The 18,033-nt window shown below is 40.3% G+C and overlaps 1 protein-coding gene across 7 annotated transcripts in view; it reads right to left on the reverse strand.

The window, feature by feature from the left end:
• The window catches only part of Armh3 (armadillo like helical domain containing 3), a 202,672-nt gene that overhangs the window by 153,103 nt on the left and 31,536 nt on the right, over window positions 1–18,033 (reverse strand). For all 7 annotated transcript variants that reach the window (XR_010046018.1, XR_010046011.1, XM_063244396.1 and 4 more), the window contains 5 exons: window positions 8,285–8,341; window positions 6,404–6,447; window positions 4,313–4,373; window positions 1,827–1,873; window positions 1,269–1,344 (listed from right to left, as the gene is read on the reverse strand). Coding sequence is in view for 5 of the 7 variants with exons in the window: in XM_063244396.1 (XP_063100466.1) it covers window positions 1,269–1,344; window positions 1,827–1,873; window positions 4,313–4,373; window positions 6,404–6,447; window positions 8,285–8,341 (285 nt within the window). In the remaining 2 variants the exon portion in view is untranslated. The remainder of the gene's footprint in view (window positions 1–1,268; window positions 1,345–1,826; window positions 1,874–4,312; window positions 4,374–6,403; window positions 6,448–8,284; window positions 8,342–18,033) is intronic.

Below are 18,033 nucleotides of genomic sequence, written 5' to 3' on the forward strand. Positions count from 1 at the left end.
TTTTTTTTTTGTCTTTTTCGTTTTTATCAGTACCAGGGATCAAATTCACAACTGCCTGCTTGCAAGGCAGGTGCTTATGCCGCTGAGCTAAATCCCCAGCCCTACCTCCAGTTCTTTAAACCCCAGTTACAGAGGGGAAGGGAAAAGAATTGAGATGTATTATGTACATATACCAACTCCCCAAATGAATGACGAGATCATGTGCTGCAAACATATACTAATTAAAGTTTTAAATTTTAAAAATAAAAATAAAATCAGATATGGAATTTGAAGAAAAGATAAGACATAGAGAAAAGTAGGTAACACTGTTTTGTTAGGAATCATGAAAACTGTCAAGTGTTCTTCAAGGTATATCCCAAAGCAGCATATTGCTTTTAAAAAATATCATCTTATTTTTTGATCAAAACTCAGTGGATGCCAGGGATGTAGTTCAGCAGCACAATGCCCACATGGCAAGCATGAGGTTGTGAGTTCAATTTCTGGTACAAAAAAAAAAACAATGGCTTCCACCCCCATCTGGACTTCAAGGCGGGGGAAAAAAGCATAAGCACATTTTCCTTGAAAAGAAACAACCTATATACATATTTTAAATAGTGTAGCTTTAAACAAAAATAAGATAGCTTTTATGAACTTGAGTTCTTAACCTACTTTAGGCACCCTTCTGTGCCAGCTAGGAAGGCTCTCCCTGAGGCATGTGATAAAACACTCTGTATTCTGTCTCCCTGCTTTCAAAGCTTATAGACTATTCTGTCTGTTAAGAGCTAACCATATCCTGGAGAGGGTATTTTTTACTTCTCTGTAAATTGGTATGATAAAGAAAGTGATGGCCTATTTTATTATCAGCTGTAATTTCACAAGGGTTTGGAAAGCAGAAAGCTATATACAAAAATAAACACCAGAGTAGGCATGGTGGTACATGCCTATAATTCCAACCCTTGTGAAGCTGAAGCAGGAGAATCACTGAGTGATTCAAGATGGGGGCCAGCCTACACGCATAATGAAACTCTGCCTCAAAAAAACAAACAAAAAAAAAAAAAGAGAATTCTAGGACTTTCTAGTGATCAAAATGAAGTAACTGTCAAGTCCTTGGGGTTAGCAGAACCAGGAAACTTTTCATGTCATTACACTAACTTATTTCGGAATCTTAGTTGAGGTCAACTTAGTTGAGACAGCATGGTTACCACCAATGCAAAGTAGGGGCACTGTAGTGGAGTGGATCTGAATGAAATTCAGGGGAGAAAATGGGCTGAGTTTTTAATGCAACCAACCTGAGCTAACACTGTGATGAAGTTGCGATTCAAATGAACAGCTTCATAAAGTGCCAGAAGAATGGCCTCATTGGTTCTAAAGAAAAAAGAACAAACTGAAGCAGCTCTGAGAGTGAAGGTATTAAAACATCATAACCATCAAGGTGAGCTTCCCGTACAGCTCTTCCAGTCCCTGAGCATCCAGGCTCTCATGTACGCGCTGTGTAGCCGATGCCAGAGTACAAAGCAGTGGAGATGAAGTCCTCCAGACTTGCTTTTTTCCTCTTCTGTTTTCTATCTTCCCTTTTGCTTTTCCATTCCATCCCAGTTAAACCTTTATCTGGTTCAGACACTCAGCTCTCCATGTCTTTCTGGAGATAGCTGGGAACTGTTTTTCAATTTCTTGGGGTTCTATACATGATACCAAAATAGATTTCTAACCCAAGGAATACTTGTTAATATCACAAAATGAGCTCAAATCTGTAAGAGATCATGCAGAAGAAGTATTTCCCACTTTCATATCCCTCAAGGGAGCTCACTCTGAAGTCTGAGTCACTCCAAAGTATTCCAAGCACTTACTGTACTGAGATTTTTTCATGGGCATCTGCTATGAACATGCTGCCCACCTGTGGAGAAAAGGAGAATTGCAGACTTTATGAAGAAGGAAGATGTGAACCCGGATGCCTCTGAAACCTCCCCCTACCCCCTCCCTGCCCTGCAGTGGGGATTAAATCCTGGGCCTTTGACTGAGCTATGTTCCAAGACCTTTTTTTAAATTTTTTTTTTTCAGGCCTTTCTTCAGTGTTTTGAGACAGGTCTCAGTAAATTTTGCACAATGTGCTTGAACCTGTTATCTTCCCACCTCTGCCTCTCAGCGTGATGGACTACAGGTATGCACCATCACGCCTCATACAGACAAAGTCTTTAATCACAGTTAAAACCAAGCTGCTTCCAACAGCAGGAACTTAAAACTCTGAACCATCAGTCACACACACCTAAGTCAGCACACTTTGAAAATCCTAAGAGACTATAAGTAATAAAATTATGCAGGGCGTGGTGGCTCACAACTATAATCCCAGCACTCAGGAGGTTGAGATGGGAGGATCGTTGTGAGTTCTAGGCCAGCCTGGGCTACAAAGTGAACTCAAGACCAGCCTGAACTGCATAGCGAGACCCCGTCTCAAAAAAAGTAAAAAAAAAAAAAAAAAAGTAATAAAATTATGAAAACATTATTGAAGCACCATGACTTTGGAGGATCTTCAAAAAAAAATCCCAGTACCTTTGTCCAGCCCTCCTTTCAGTCAGCATCTGTTTAGTTAACAAGGAACCAATGGAGCTTAACCAGTATCTCCACGTCGCTGCATCTTTTTAGAAATAGCTTATTTGCAGCCAAAATGAACTCAAAGACCATCACAGAAAGCAAACCAGCTTCATCTAACTAACACTATCTTTGGGGAAATATCTGAATTTCAGACCAGAACTATGCCAGACCCATTGTCCATTTTTCAGATAACAAAACCTTTAGTATCAGTGCTTAGTCAGGGCAGACAAATAAGAAGGGAATAATAAATAAGTTGCCTCTAACATGTATGATGTCAGAAGCACCAAGAAAGATGCCTACCCCTGAAAAATACTTTCTACTTTGCACACAAATGCTGCAACTGAAACTTCATTTGTTGGTACAAAACCTTATTAAAAGTTAAAACAATGAAACAATACATCTTAAATTGTGTAATCAATATCAATACAAAATACCTATGTGTCAGTCAGGAATGGTGGCACATGCCTGCCATCCCTGCTGAGGCAGGAGCAACCCCAAGTTTAAGCCTGACATGGGCAATTTAGCGAGAGCCTGTCTCAAAATAAGGGGATAGGTATGGCTTAGGGCTAAAGTCTGAGTTCAATCCTCAGTATCAGACCTACCATCTAGAAAGCATTCATGTGTGTCTAGCCAAAGATGCCATTCATTTATGCCTCACAGTTAAGTTTATCAGGATCTTTCCTGAGAGCAGGCTTGGAGAAGGGAAAAGGGAAAGCATTGAAGGAAAACTGTTTCTCTGTGGGAGAGAACAGAGGGTACTTGCTTCTTGCAACAAACTTGGAACCTGTCTTGCTCTAGATCTGAACACTTGGACACTAATGCTCAACAAGATAGACTATTTGAATCTGCCTAGATTTAGAACTTGCTAAAATGTATCTCTGAAGAATTAAACCCTGAGTATCTGATCCAAAATGCCACTGCTTCCAAAGAGGAACCTTGCTCTGGAGCCTGGCAAGCTCAACCAGTAACCTCAGACCTCTACCCCAGACCCCACCTCTTTAAAGAAACAGCTTAGATTCAGCGCATAACCCCTGAACTCCAGAGCCAGCTCCTAGGTATCCATGGCCACAGTAGACAACAGAAGAGCACGCAGGGCAGGACTCAGACCAAAATGCTCCTATTTTGTGTTCTACAGGGTTAGTCTCCAAAAAGAGTCAGCCTTTAGAAAGCAAAATTCTTTTTCTTTTCTTTTTTTTTTCTTTTCTTTTTTTTTTTTTTTTGTACCAGGGTTCGAACTCATGACTTTGTGCTTACCAGGCAGGTAGAAAGCAGAATTCTGAGCCTGGCATAGTAGTACATGCCTGGAATCTCACTGCTCAGCAGGCTGATACAGGAGGATCACTGTGAGTTTGAGGTCAGCCTGGGCTATATAGTGAATTCAAGGCCAACCTGAATTGCAGAGTAACCCTATCTAAAAAAAAAAAAGAGGGAAAGCAAAAATCTGGCTTGTGTATCTTTTCTGTAGCAATAGGGGGTTGGGGGAGTCAATCCCAGAGAAATCAAAGTTCTCCCTTTATAAAGGAGGGAGAACTTTGCTTTCTCTGGGATTGACTCATAGTTTCTCTGGTTTTGAGACACAGTTCATCTGCTAAAGGAGACACAGTTCAAAAAAAAAAAACAAACTGCTCTGAGCAGCTTCTCTCCCCCAACAAGCCATCCAAAATACCTCAATCTCCCAGCCCAGAATTGTGACCCTGCAGACCTCTTGTATTTCTGAACAGGACAAAAACCACAAAGGACTTACCATATTTGTTAAAGCAGAGAAAAAACCACTCTGATGCTCTTCTTCCTTGTCTTTATACTGTCTGAACAAAGAGAACCAAATTCAGGATCATTTATCAATGTCTCTGTCCCTGATATCGAGGTAATCGGGAGTCAGGGAGTACTATGAGAAGTCCTTGACTCAGAAATTGAAGCATTATAACCATCCAGCCCTGGAAACCCCTGCACATTCACAGGCACCCTCTGCTCTTGCGGCACAGTGCACTAAAATGCCAGGCCAATCTGGGGAGAGACTTAGAAAGCAAGCTGCAAAAGTGTGAAACATATGGCTGAATCATTTATTTCCCAAACAGACTTACTTGAAAAGTGTGATAGTGGAATTGCTTTAAGGCTGTAACAGTAAAAATCTTGTTTGTTTTTGAAGGAGAAGGAGAAAAATCAGAGAGCTAAAACATTTGTAGAAATGAAATAGATTTAAAGTCCCAAAACCCAACTGTGTATGAGGAAAATCCAGAAAGGAAAAAAAAAAAAAGAAAAAAAAAAAAATCAAGCTTCCAAAGGGGCCCTTATCCAGATTTAAAGATACCTCCTTTTCTGTTCAAGGAATACCACATCCCTCTCCATGCTCAAGGCAGAAGGAAAGGGCCCCTTTGGAGACAGAGAAAACAGGAACTCTGGGAAGCTGAGATTAATCACCAAGAGAAGAAACACTCAGGTGGGACCTGATGCTCAGTGGCAGAGCATACGCTTACCACACACAGGGTCCTGGGTTCCCAGGACCAAAAAAAAAAAAAAAAAAAAAATTAGAAGGAAGAAACGTCTAAGCAAACTAGACCTAATCCAATGTTGTCTTCTCCACTTATTTACATAGGTGGCTACTTCCTTACTGATTTCTGAGTTACTGGGTATCGAGCATAGGGTCTTGGGCATATGAAGCAATGTACCACTGAGCTACATCCCCCAGTTCTCCTTTGTGACATATGGTACTGAACCTAGGTCCTTGCATTTGTTTGACAAGTAGTCTACCACTGAACCTCAGTCCTTTTTATTTTACTTTTGAGACAAGGTCTTGCTAAATTGCCAGAGGCGGCCTCAAACTTGTAATCCTCTTGCCTCAGCCAAGTAGCTGAGATTACACACCTGCTACTCATTTTCATTTTCTTAAAGAGTACAAATAGTCAGACATTATATGCCTATAATCCCAGCACTGAGGAGGCTGAGGCAGGACAACTGCTGAGAGACAGAGGTCAGCTTGGACTACATAGTGAGTTCAAGGCCATTGTGCATTACAGAGTGAGATCCTGTCTCAAAAAGTGAGAGAGAGAAAAGGGGGAGAGAGAGAGAGAGAGAAAAGTACTACAGAAAATTGGTGCTCTGGGAGGTTTTTTTTTACATAGAAAATGTAATTGGGCTAAACAGAAAAAGACTGCTTGTAGCTAGAAATAGGATAAAAATGTTCTGCAATAAAATACCAAAGTGTACAAAAGAATGTGCCCAATTGCTTAGACAAAAGGTGCACATTAAACTGGTGACTACTCTTCCCTATGTTAAAAACAACCCTGCTGGGGCTGGAAATTTACCTCAGTGGCAAAAGCGCCTGCCTTGCAAGTGTGTGGTTGTGAGTTCGATCCCTGGTACCAAAATACACCTACATGCTGTTATACCTCAGAGAATTCTACCCAAGAACGCTAACTGAAAGGGTTTTGGCCCAGATAGGACACTGAAGCCAGGAAAGCCTCAACTGGAAGCAGGAAGCCCCTATCTCCCCCACCCCTAGGAATTTACCTTGTGACGCCATCTTCCCACCCCTGGGAATTTACCTATGGCGCGAAACCTAGGACCAATGGGCTACCTGTACATCCCTAATGCCCGCCTTAGGTTCCACCCCAAACCCAGGCTATTTACATACCCCCACGCCACGTGTCCGCCAGAGAGATTGCCAGACGCCAGCAGTGGGGGGTGCCGGTCATCTCTCTCCATGTTCTCAGAATAAAGGGCTCTTTTTATTTTATACTTCTCATCTTTTGGAAATATTTTTCATCTTTTGGAAATAATCCTATCACTAACAAGTCTGTTACCGACTGAACCAATTCAAATGAAAAGATGTATTTACCTGTTATATTCAGATAAAGCCTGAGCAATCACAAGCCCCATTCCCTGAAAGAGAAAAACAGTAAACTAAAATAAGCCTTTGACCCCTGGGGTCTACTGGTGCTGTTTCTGATTCAGTCAGGGAGACCCTAAACCCTGAGGTCCAGGCCCCCAGATCCTGCCTGAGGGCTACCAATGAGGACAGAACCTCTGAGAGGCACTGTCAAAGCAGTTTTTTCTGCTTTATTCTTTGGAAATCTTAATGCGCCCAGAATCTTTTTTTTTTTTTTTTTTTTTTTGAGAAAAGGTCTCATTCTGCAGTGCAGACTGACTGGCCTTGAACTCCTCATGTAACCCAGGTTGGTGAACTAACTGCAATCCATCTGTCTCAGCCTCCCCAGTGTTGGGATTACAGACTTGCGCCACCACACCCCAACTCTAGATAGAATTTTAAATTGAGTAACAAGGTGAAAAAAAAAAAAAAACCAGTTGGAGATTATTGACAATTTGATTGGGATTGTTCTCACTTCCAACGAAAAGACTAAGATAGAATATTCAAGCAACAAGTCTTCACATATCTTGGAAACAGCCAATAAAATTGACAATGAGTCTCATGTTAAATAAAATGCACACAGAAAAGTCACTCCTTTAGGCCACAAGAAAAGAAGAATTAAAGGAGAAACAGCAGCAGAGCTTGGTGGCAGACACCTGTAATCCCAGCACTCAGGAGGCTGAGAGCACTGCATATCGCTGTGAATTGCCTGGACTAGATAGTGAATTCAAGTTCGGTCTGAACTACATAAGGAGACCTTGTCTCAGAACAACAAAAGAAACAGAAGAAGAAGAAGAAGGAAAAGAAGAAGGAGAACCTGAGAAACAGTAGAAGAAGGCGAAAAGGGAGAGGAGAAGAGGAGGAGAAGAAGGAGAAAAAGGAGAAGAGAAGAAGGAGAAAAAGGAGAAGAGAAGAAGAAGAAGCAGGAGAAGAGGGCTGGGGATTTAGCCTAATGGTTAAGCGCCTGCCTGGCAAGCACAAGGTTGTGAGTTTGATCCCCAGTACCACCAAAAAAAAACAAAAGAAGACAAAGAAGCAGGAAAAGAAAAAGAAGAAGAAGAAGCATTCAATAAATATTAACGTGACCTAGGAACATGTCCTCAGAACCTGTCAGGTGTGACACAAAGGTCAAGTAAGGCTACAAAGTGAAACGTGCATGTTTTTACTAAGGGAAAAGAAACAAAGCCAGACATCTGTTCAGCTTAGATCTCTTTCTCTAAAGCTGGGGATGGTGGTGCATGCCAGTTGGGAGGCTGAGGCAGGATTGCTGTGAAATCAAGGCCAGCCTAAACTACATAATGAGACTTTCTCTCAAAAAACCCAAAAAAGAAAAACATCAAATTACTCGGCGGACTTTAAGGCTATACGTAGCACACACACACATTATCCTTCGTGTTTTAGATTCAACAAGCCAGGCTGTAGGTACCATGCAGCTGGTTCTACAAGAAGGACTCTCCCAGCATACAGCCACCTGTGCTTTGTTCCTCTGATACATAACTTAACCAACTGAAGAACAGCCAGCCTTGGCACACCACAGCACGAATAAGCAACCACTGCATCGTGATCACCAAGCAAACATCACCTCAAACCTTTCATCCTTGACACTAAGACAACAGCACTGATGTTCCATTCAATTCACTCTTTTTTTTTTTTTTTTATCGGTACCAGGGATCGAACTCATGACTGCCTGCTTGCAAGGCAGGCGCTTATGCCGCTGAGCTAAATCCCCAGCCCCTCAATTCACTCTTTATAGGCTGGTGAAGTCAGCACAGTAAGTCTCTGCTCTAGATGTCCCCTGAAAGTATGGCCCTTAAATAAGAGCAAGATAACACACAAGATCCAGATACTCACGTTGAGAGTGGCTTCATCATCCACGATAGACAGCTTCACAATGTAAGGGTTCACAGACTGTTAAATGAGACAAGAGTCAAAGTTAGTGTGACTGCTGTAAGAAAGCCTGTTAGCTGTTTCAGAAAGTGCTCACAAAAATGCTTCTATAAGGCCTTTCTCTCTTTGGTTTTTTGAGACATCTCATTATGCAATTCAAGCTGTCTTCGAACCATGGCGATCCTTCTAACTCAGATTCCCAAGTGTTGAGATTACAGGCGTGTACTAGCACACTTCATGGTGCAAGGTCTTCTTTCAATGGTGATGTTCCTAAATTCCTAGCACTGTATCTGCATGTATGCACATGTACAAACATACACACACACACACACCAGTTGGGTTCTGCCAGCATTTTCCTTTAGGCTGAATTAGCTCAGGCTTATTTTCACCACTTCTCCCATCTTTCCATCTTACTTGTTTCTAAAAAGTAAGTGAACACATCACAAAATTCACTTTGTCCTACCTCACTGAGTCTACAAGGATAGCTGTCTTTTGGGGGACATAAAAGCTTCTTTGCCATAAGGTGCATATTTATGAGCTGCTAACTTACATTCTCATCACAAAGGCTCCCTAACCATTTCACAAACTATATGCAAAGCCTGGCTCACCCACCCGTGAAACAAAGCCACCTTGGGGGTGGGAAGTGGCAGCTGTTTAACAGCCAAAGAGGCCATTGATACCCAAATAACACTGCAGGGGGGACTGAAAAAAGGATGTAAGTATCCAAGCAACAATCTGGTCAGGACACTGGGATTTAATGATTATCCCATCACTTTCAGTACTGGAAGATTTCCTGAGATTTTCTAGACCTAATCTCAGCTGGGCAGCATATGGAAATAGACATATGTTTAAACTCGTTAAACAACTGGACCATCCCCTCCAAGTGGAACAGGAACCAACGACCTGCTCACCTTGAAAACAACCCACCCCACAGTACATGAGGCAGGCCTCAAGGATCAGGCACCACTTCTAACCCAATGGAGACAAGGAACAATAGTTAGACTGCCAGTTTTCACAGCTGCCAAGAAAACTCATTACTAAGAAACCTGAAAACTGAAAGGCTACAGACCTCATTTAAATAAGTTTCTGAGGGTGCTTTCACATGTCAATTGGGAATAAAGAGAGCTTTGCTTTATTTTTTTTAAGGTACCAAAAACTGAACTCAGGACCTTGCACTTGGCAGGCAGGCACTTATGCCTCTGAGCTATATCCTGGGCAAGCCTGGCTCTCTTTAACAATCAACATATGAAGTTTTATACAACATAAATCAAGGATGTAGAATGCACTGACAGAAGGAAGACAGGAAGACCCTTTACAAGTCCTCCGATAGCCAACAGGCAAATCCTGCTGATGCCACAGACTGCATGCAAGAGCCCATGCAAGCAGATCCTTAGGAAGTAAAATCATCAGCTGCCTGCCCCACAGGTGCTGCCATGATGACAGCAATGTCAGAAAAACAGATCACTGTTTCCTTCGTATAGTTTTCCAAGTCCTAATAACTCACTTTCGCACAATTAGACTGAGTTAGGTAGTAATATGGATCACCTGATTACTAAGACCAGCCTGTGCTTTAACAGCAGTTAAGGAATGAAAGCAAAGATCTGAGGAATGCACACTGGCCACCACTGGGACTCTCCCATGGTACCCAGCACAGGCAGGGAGAAGCAGCCAGCCCAGCCCCCGAGTACATGCAGGGCACCATCAGGTCTCCCCTGCAGGTAGCCAGCGCTGGCCAGGAGAACCAGCCTGCCATGCCTTGGAGAAGCCTGTCCCGTACACCACAACCTTCTGGGGAACCTGGGTTAGGAAAAACCCAGATGCCTGACACTTCCCTCTACATTGTGGACTGGTAGACAACATAGGAAGCATCGAGGACCCCACAACCCACTCATCTGGAGGAACACAGGAAAATGTCAAGACCAAAGGAGCAAAAGGCAATCTCTGGCCTCCAGCCTAAACAGAACAAGTCCGGAGACTTTGACATGGAAGAAAGTGGAAATCGAACACCTGAAATTTCTGGATGATAGCAACCCATGTAAAAAAACTACTTCATAAGACTGCAAAAGAAATGAGATCAGAAATATGATCTCAGGTAAAAGAAGCAATTGCAAACATAATAAAACAGTTGCTGAGCATATCTAAAGAAAACATAGATTAAAAAGGAGAATGAGGGAAATCTTGAATGAGCAATATAGAGAAGAATTGGAATGCATGAAACAGACTCAAAGAGATACCCAGGAAAATAAAAACTACTGAAAGCTGGCAAAATTTCTTGAAAGAAACTAGAGACTTTCAGGCCTTGAAGACAGCAATTACAAAAGAAAACATCTCTTAAAAATAACAAGGAACCTGGGGATTTAGCTCAGCGGCATAAGCACCTGCCTTGCAAGCAGGCAGTCATGAGTTCGATCCCTGGTACCGATAAAAAACGAAAAAGACAAATGAAAAAAAATAACAAGGAACCAAGAAATAACAATTCAACAGCTGCAAAACAATACAAAGAAAAATAACTTAAAACTGATAGGTGTCAGCAAAAAAGCAGGAGTCAGAGCTAAGCTTGGTGGTGCACTCCTGCAATCCCAGCACCCATGAGGCTGAGGCAAATAGATTGTTGCAAGTTCAAGACCAGGCTGGGCTACAAAGTGAGCCCAAGGCCAGCATGAATCACATAGCAAGAACCTGTCTCAAAAAGACAAAAAAAAAAGCAAAAGTCAACACAAATCACTATTTACAGAAGTAATAGCAAAAAATTTCTCAAGCATGGGGAACCTGCGTTAGATTCACTATAGGTTCACTATAGATAAGTGAGGCACACAGAACTCCAGGAATCCATAACAAAAATAAATCTGACTTCCGGGAGAACATGGCAGACACATAACAGCAGCCACGGAGGCTCTCTGAGATTACCAGTTTAGGATCCAGGAGCAGTGCCATGTGAGAAGTCCAATGCGAGGGGAGATGTACCCTGCTGACCCAGGAACGAACTAAGCTGAGAGAAACCAACTGGAAATGCAGTCCTGATGCTATAACTAGAACAGTGCGGAAACTGGATCCCGTGCCATTGGAAGCCATGATTTGAATTTCCTGCTGCCGCTACTGCGTCCCAATCCACACGGCAGGGAGAGAGACACACGAAAGCGCTGAGAGCTGGAATCGGCGAACCAAACAGCGTTGAGAGCGGGACTGGCAGGGAGCCCTGCATCGACGTGAGGTGAGTGAGAGAAATGGGGAGCCTTTCATGGACTAGGAGGCTCCAACAGAGGACATTCTGGGAACGAGCAGACTAGCTGGAACAGGGCCCTGCAGTGACTTTAGTCGCATATTCCCCTCTCAAGCAGGAGTGGTGGGGAGAGCTTGGCCTGGTGACGCCGCAGACTAAGATCCACTAGGCTAGTCCAAATCAGGTCCCTGCGCCTGGCAGTGCACCCTAGCAGTGACTATTCAGTAGGTTGACCTGGAGGGGCGGGCCCAGCAGAGGCTGCCCAGGTCTGTGTCTCCCTAGTACACTGTAGTGAGCAGGAACACCTAGCCCACAGATTCAAACAAACTGTAACAGACAAAGAGAAAAAAAAAAAACAAAACTGGGCCTCCTACATACGATTGTATGGAAGAAACAAAGAGTATGGGAAAAGGGAGTAACAAGAAAGGGTCCTCAGTCCCCAACCCTGAGAACACTGATCCAGGAAAGGTAAATGAAAAAGAGAATGAAGACAGAAAACATGCAGTATCCGACACGGCACCTACAGACATAAAGCGGTATCTCCGGGGCCTCATAGATGAGTTCACAAATGAAGTATTTAATGAAATAAAGCAAGAAATAAGTAGAATAGTTAAAGAATGCTTAGCACCGCCCAAGAAAAAACAGATGGTGGAATGGAAAAACAGAAAAAGAGGGGAGAATTGTTTGATGGAGAAAATAGAGAAAACATAGAATATGTGAAGCAGGTTCAAAGAGATTACCAGGAAACTAAAAACTCTATTGAAAACTGGCATAACAGCTTGAAAGAATCTAAGGATAGATTATCAGAACTGGAGGACAGATTTGTATGGTGGGAGCATGAGATGAAAAACTTCTTAAAAATAACAAGAAAACAAATAGCAATAATACAAAGACTAGGAGATGATCAGAGGATCTATAACTTAAGAATTAAGAACATAAAAGAAGAAGCAGGGACACAAACAAATGAACTACAAAAGCTATTCACAGAAATAATCCAGGAGAATTTCCCTAATTTAGCAAAAGGTAAAGATACTCAGATGTATGAGGTATACAGGACCCCAGTCACCTACAACCCAAACAGAGCTACACCCAGGCATATAATAATCAAAATTCCAGAAATCCAATATAAGAACAGAATATTAAAAGCCGTCAGAGACAAGAAACAGATCACTTACAAGGGAACACCCATCAGAATTACAGCAGACTTCTCGGCACAAACCATCAAATCACGAAGAGCATGGGGGAAATAATTCAAGCTTTGAAAGATAATAAACTCCAGCTAAGATTGATATATACTGCACAACTGTCCCCAGAAATTGATGGAAAAACAAGGTGCTTCCAGGATAAAGAGGACCTAGGGGAATTTGCAACCACCAATTCAACTCTACAGAGATTACTGCAGGATATTCTAAAAATGGAAAATACCAAGATTCCAGAAACAGTGGCAGAGCAGCCACAATGAATAGAGCAGAAAGCGAAATGAAGAGGACAAACTGACAACTAGTGACAGAAAATGAGCTCAACAAAAATGAGGCAGAGAAGGTTGGATGGTAGGAACAGCCATTTTGGAGAAAACAAGACATCATAATAGGTTGTGCTGATTTAATATCCTCTTGTTTTGAAGTCCCATCAAGCTTTTGTTCTTCTGTCTCCATCGGTTTTAACGTGTTGTATCTTATTGGATGTTATTATATGTGATAATACAAACAAAAACTTTTATAGACAAGGAGATTATACAGAAACCATTGTTCATTTTCTGTTGGTTGATACTAAATACCCTGTAATACTGTCATTCTCTTGAATGGTTTTACATTGTCTTGATATGTTTGATACTACAGTATACGAAGTTATATCCAAAGATTTTAAGGGAAGAGACACTATGGTAACTACTATTATGTCGAGATTATCCTGTGGTGAAATACTATTTTGCTTAAATGGCTATGTTTTGACCTGTGCTGTTTTGTTGTTATGCCCCCTTTTTTATCTCAATCTCCTTTTTATTATCTATTTTTTCATTTTTATCCCTTTAATTAAGGGAAAAATAAATAAAAAACAGCAGGATATATTATAGTAACCCACTTTGATTTCCTATTAACTTGATTTGAAACTCTGTATTGCTCTCACCATCTTGTTTTGACTGATTTTATTCTGTTTTGCTTGATAGTACCAAGTTTGAAAGTATAGGCAACAACTATGAAGACAATAAGATTCATTGTGACGCCCATTCTGATTGGCTATTATCTTCTTTTGAAGTCCTCTAATGTCTCCAATGTTTTGGTTTTATTGGTCTTATTCTTTACTGTTTTGTTCAATTTTATTATAACTGATGATATAGGCAATTCTTTTTAAGATAACAAGAGGCATTATGGTAACCATTGTTGATCACCTTGTATTTTGTTTTTACACTATGCATTATGTCCATCCTTTTGATTTGACTGACTCTGTCCTGGTATGTCACATTTGGTTTTACTTTCTTCAAAAAAAAAAAAAAGTAGTAAGAACTGTGGGAGTAATAAAACCCAAAATGTGTAGTTGTCATTGTACAAAAGAAAGGAAAAGAAAGCTCTCTAAAAGATATAACTGCATATATATTTTAAGTGTATAAGATAGATAACTGTATTACTGAGTTTTGTTGGATCATTGAACAAAACTGTTCGCAGTCTCACTGTTTGAAAGTGCCCTCTATATGCTTTAATTTTGTAACTTTAACAACTATTTCTAAGATGACAATATGTAATTAACTAGTAATTTCCTACTGTTTATTTTTTCTGAAATTCTGTATAACTTCTACCCTTTTTTTTTTTTCTTTTTTCTCCTTAAATAAAATTTTAAAAATAAATAAATAAATCTATACTCAGACATGTAATAATCAAGATCCCAGAAATTCAGCACAAGAACAGAATATTAAAAGCTGTTGGAGAAAATAAAAAGATCATCCCTAAAGGAAAACCCATCAGAATCACCACAGACTTCTTGACACAAAACCATCAAGTCAAGAAGAGTTTGGAATGAAGTGTTTCAAATCCTAAAAGAAAACAACTTCCAAACAAGATTGATGTACCCTGAAAAACTATTTTTCTTTTTTTTTTTTTTTTTTTCTTTTTCATTTTTACCAGTACCGGGGAGAAAAACTATTTTTCAAAATTAATGGTGAATCAGCGGCATAAGCACCTGCCTTTCAAGCAGGCAGTCGTGAGTTCGATCCTAGGTACCCATAAAAAGGAAAAAGACAAAAAAAAAAAAAAAAAAATTAATGGTGAAATGTGTGGGACAACTCCAGTGACTTCCTTTGAATCCAAAACAATTGCTGTGACTTTGATTACTTGGAGATTCATTTCCTTATACTAATATGTAAAAGGCTGGCTAGGGCATTTCCTTCTCTCTTCAACTGGCTCTGAGCATTGCAAATAAGACTAGCCCAGATGCTAATGTGCAAAGTCTATAGCCATCAGCCAGTCCTGTTTCCTCGCACAGTGTTCTCTACAATACAGGACTGAGCACTCAAGATGTTAGAGCAAATAGCTGGGGAATGTCAACTGGGTACCAGCCTCAAGATTAGAGGCTATGACTCCCCAGGGCACAAGAGTTTGCATATCAGAAACCTAAGCAATAGCCCCCCCAAAAAAATTCCACTGCTATCTTAATTGGGTTATGTACATTGATCCTTCTGAATATCTTTATCTCTGCAAATTACAGAGATGCCATTCTTTTACCTGGCCAGTCAGCTCAAATTGCTCAGTAATCCCTGACATCCTCACTATCACTCATCCCTGGGCCACCCCCCTTTCTTCACAAGATAATAAATGCTGGGAGAGGTCTAGGATCCAGGCCTTTGTCCCCACATCCTCACAAAGATTGGGTTTAGAACCCCTTGTCTGCCCTTAATTTTAAATATGCCTTTGTGTCTTTACTCTCCCAGTGGATTGCACTGATGATGGTAGATTGGAATTAACCTGCTGGGATTCCAGTAACATCTCAATGGGATTACAAATATAACTTTTTGGATTGTGAGGAAAACTAGAAAGAGGATTACAATACTTGGATGAATGAACTCGATATTTGGGTTTACAATAGTGAAATAAAATACTTTCATGACAAGGAACTGACGGAACTCATGAAACAAAACCCAACCCTTCACAGAGTAATGAAGGATATTTTAGAAAGACATAAAAATGACCATGGTCCCAGGAACAGCAGGAGACTGGGATCACCAACCAGGGCAGACAACTAAATGGGGGGGGGGGGGAATAGCAGGGAGCCAACAGCAGGAAAACTGCATGGCAGAGACAAACCAGTTTGTTGGCCATAACCATTAATGTAGATGGCCTTGATTCACCAATAAAAACAAACACAGGCACAGTGGATCAAAAAACAAGATCCATCGGGGCTGGGGATTTAGCTCAGCGGCATAAGCGCCTGCCTTGCAAGCAGGCAGTCGTGAGTTTGGTCCCTGGTACTGATAAAAACGAAAAAGACCAAAAAAAAAAAAAAAAGAGAGAGAAAGTCAAAGGAGAGAAAACAATGCTCCATGCATGTGACAGGGAACCAGAAAAAAGCAGGGGTAGCTTGCCCATCAACTGGAGAATGGGTAAGAAAGATATGGCATTTTTATACAATAAAAAGCTACTCAGCTATAAAGAAGGATAATCACAAGGCCCTTGTGGGTACATGGAAGCAACCTGTGATCGTGCTCTCGAGTGAAAGGTCTCAGACTCACATAGGTGAATATCATGTTGTCTATCCAGTATAATAAAAACTGAAGGAGTTAGTGGGATCCAAAAGGTAAAATACAGACTGTGATAGTGAAAGGGAAGGAAATGTCTAAAAAGGGAAGGTGGTAGACATTGTTAATTCTGTTATTTTGTTTTGATTGATTTTATTGTTTTGTTTGGTTTGATTTTATTATATCTGATGGTACAGGCAGTTACTTGAAAATAACAACATATATTATAGTAACCATTATTAATTTCTTATTAGCTTTTTTAAAAAAAGTTAAAATAAATGTAGGGCTGGGGATTTAGCTCAGCAGCATAAGCGCCTGCCTTGTAGGCACATGGTTGTGAGTTCGATCCCCAGTACCAAAAACAAAAAAGAACTTAAAATTTCCTATTAGCTTGTTTTGAAGTCCTATATAGCTTTTATGTTTTGTTTTAATTGGCTTTATTCTGTTTTATTTGATTTTAATGTCTTAAATATAAAAAGTTTAAAGAAAGAAAAGATTTGAATAAAAGCAAAGATTTGACACTGAAATTCCACCTCACCCCAGAAAGAATGGCTAGTATTAAGAAATCAACCAATAACAAATGCTGGAGAAGGAGCTGGGGATTTAGCTCAGCGGCATAAGCGCCTGCCTTGCAAGCAGGAGGTCATGAGTTCGATCCCCGGTACCGATAAAAAGAAAAAGACAAAAAAAAAAAAACGTAAAAAAAAAAACAAATGCTGGAGAGGATGTGAGGAAAAAGGAACTCTCCACTGTTGGTGGGAGTGCAGACTGGTGCGTCCACTGTGGAAATCAGTGTGAAGAATCCTCAAAGAACCAGGATTGGAGGCTCCATTTGACGCAGCTATTCTCCTGGGTATCTTCCCAAAACAATTTAAAACATCATACCACAGTGATATATGTGCATCTATGTTTATAGCTGCATATTTTCTAACAGGCAGATTTTTTTTTTTTAAGGACAAAAAGAAAATAAAATCAGAAAAAGGGTACAAGTTATACAGAATTTCAGAAAAAATAAACAGTAGGAAATCATTAGTTAACAGATTACATATTGTCATCTTAGAAATAGTTGTTCAAGTTACAAAATTAAAGCATACAGAGTGGACATTCAAACAGTGAGATCGCAAACAGTTCTGTTCTATGATCCAACAAAATTCAGTAATATGGTTATCTATCTTATACACTTAAAAGTGCATGCAGTTATATCCTTTAGAGCACTTTCTTTTCCTCTCTTTTGCACAATGACAATTACACATTTTGGATTTTATTACTTCCACAGTCCTTATTACTTTTTTTTTTTTTGAAGAGAGTAAAACCAAATGTGACATAAGAACAGAGTTAGTCAAATCAAAAGGATGGACACAATATATAATGTAAAAACAATACAAGGTGATCAACAATGGTTACCATAATGCCTCTTGCTATCTTAAAAAGAATTGCCTGCATCATCAGTTAAAATAAAATTGAACAAAACAGTAAAGGACAAAACCAATAAAACCAAAACATTGGAGACATTACAGGTCTTCAAAAGAAGATAATACTCAACCAGAATGGGCATCATAATGAATCTTATTGTCTTCACAGTTGTTGCCTATACTTTCAAACTTGGCACTACCAAGCAAAAAAAGAATAGAGGAAAATCAGTCAAAACAAGATGGTGAGAACAATACAGGGTTTCAAATCAAGTTAATAGGAAATCAATGTGGGTTACTATAATATATCCTGCTGTTTTTTATTTATTTTTCCCTTAATTAAAAGAATAAAAATGAAAAA

This window comes from Cavia porcellus, unplaced genomic scaffold, assembly GCF_034190915.1.
Source record: "Cavia porcellus strain 051 isolate PalLab524CR breed Dunkin Hartley unplaced genomic scaffold, mCavPor4.1 scaffold_2, whole genome shotgun sequence".
In the NCBI taxonomy this organism is placed as follows: Eukaryota; Metazoa; Chordata; class Mammalia; order Rodentia; family Caviidae; genus Cavia; species Cavia porcellus.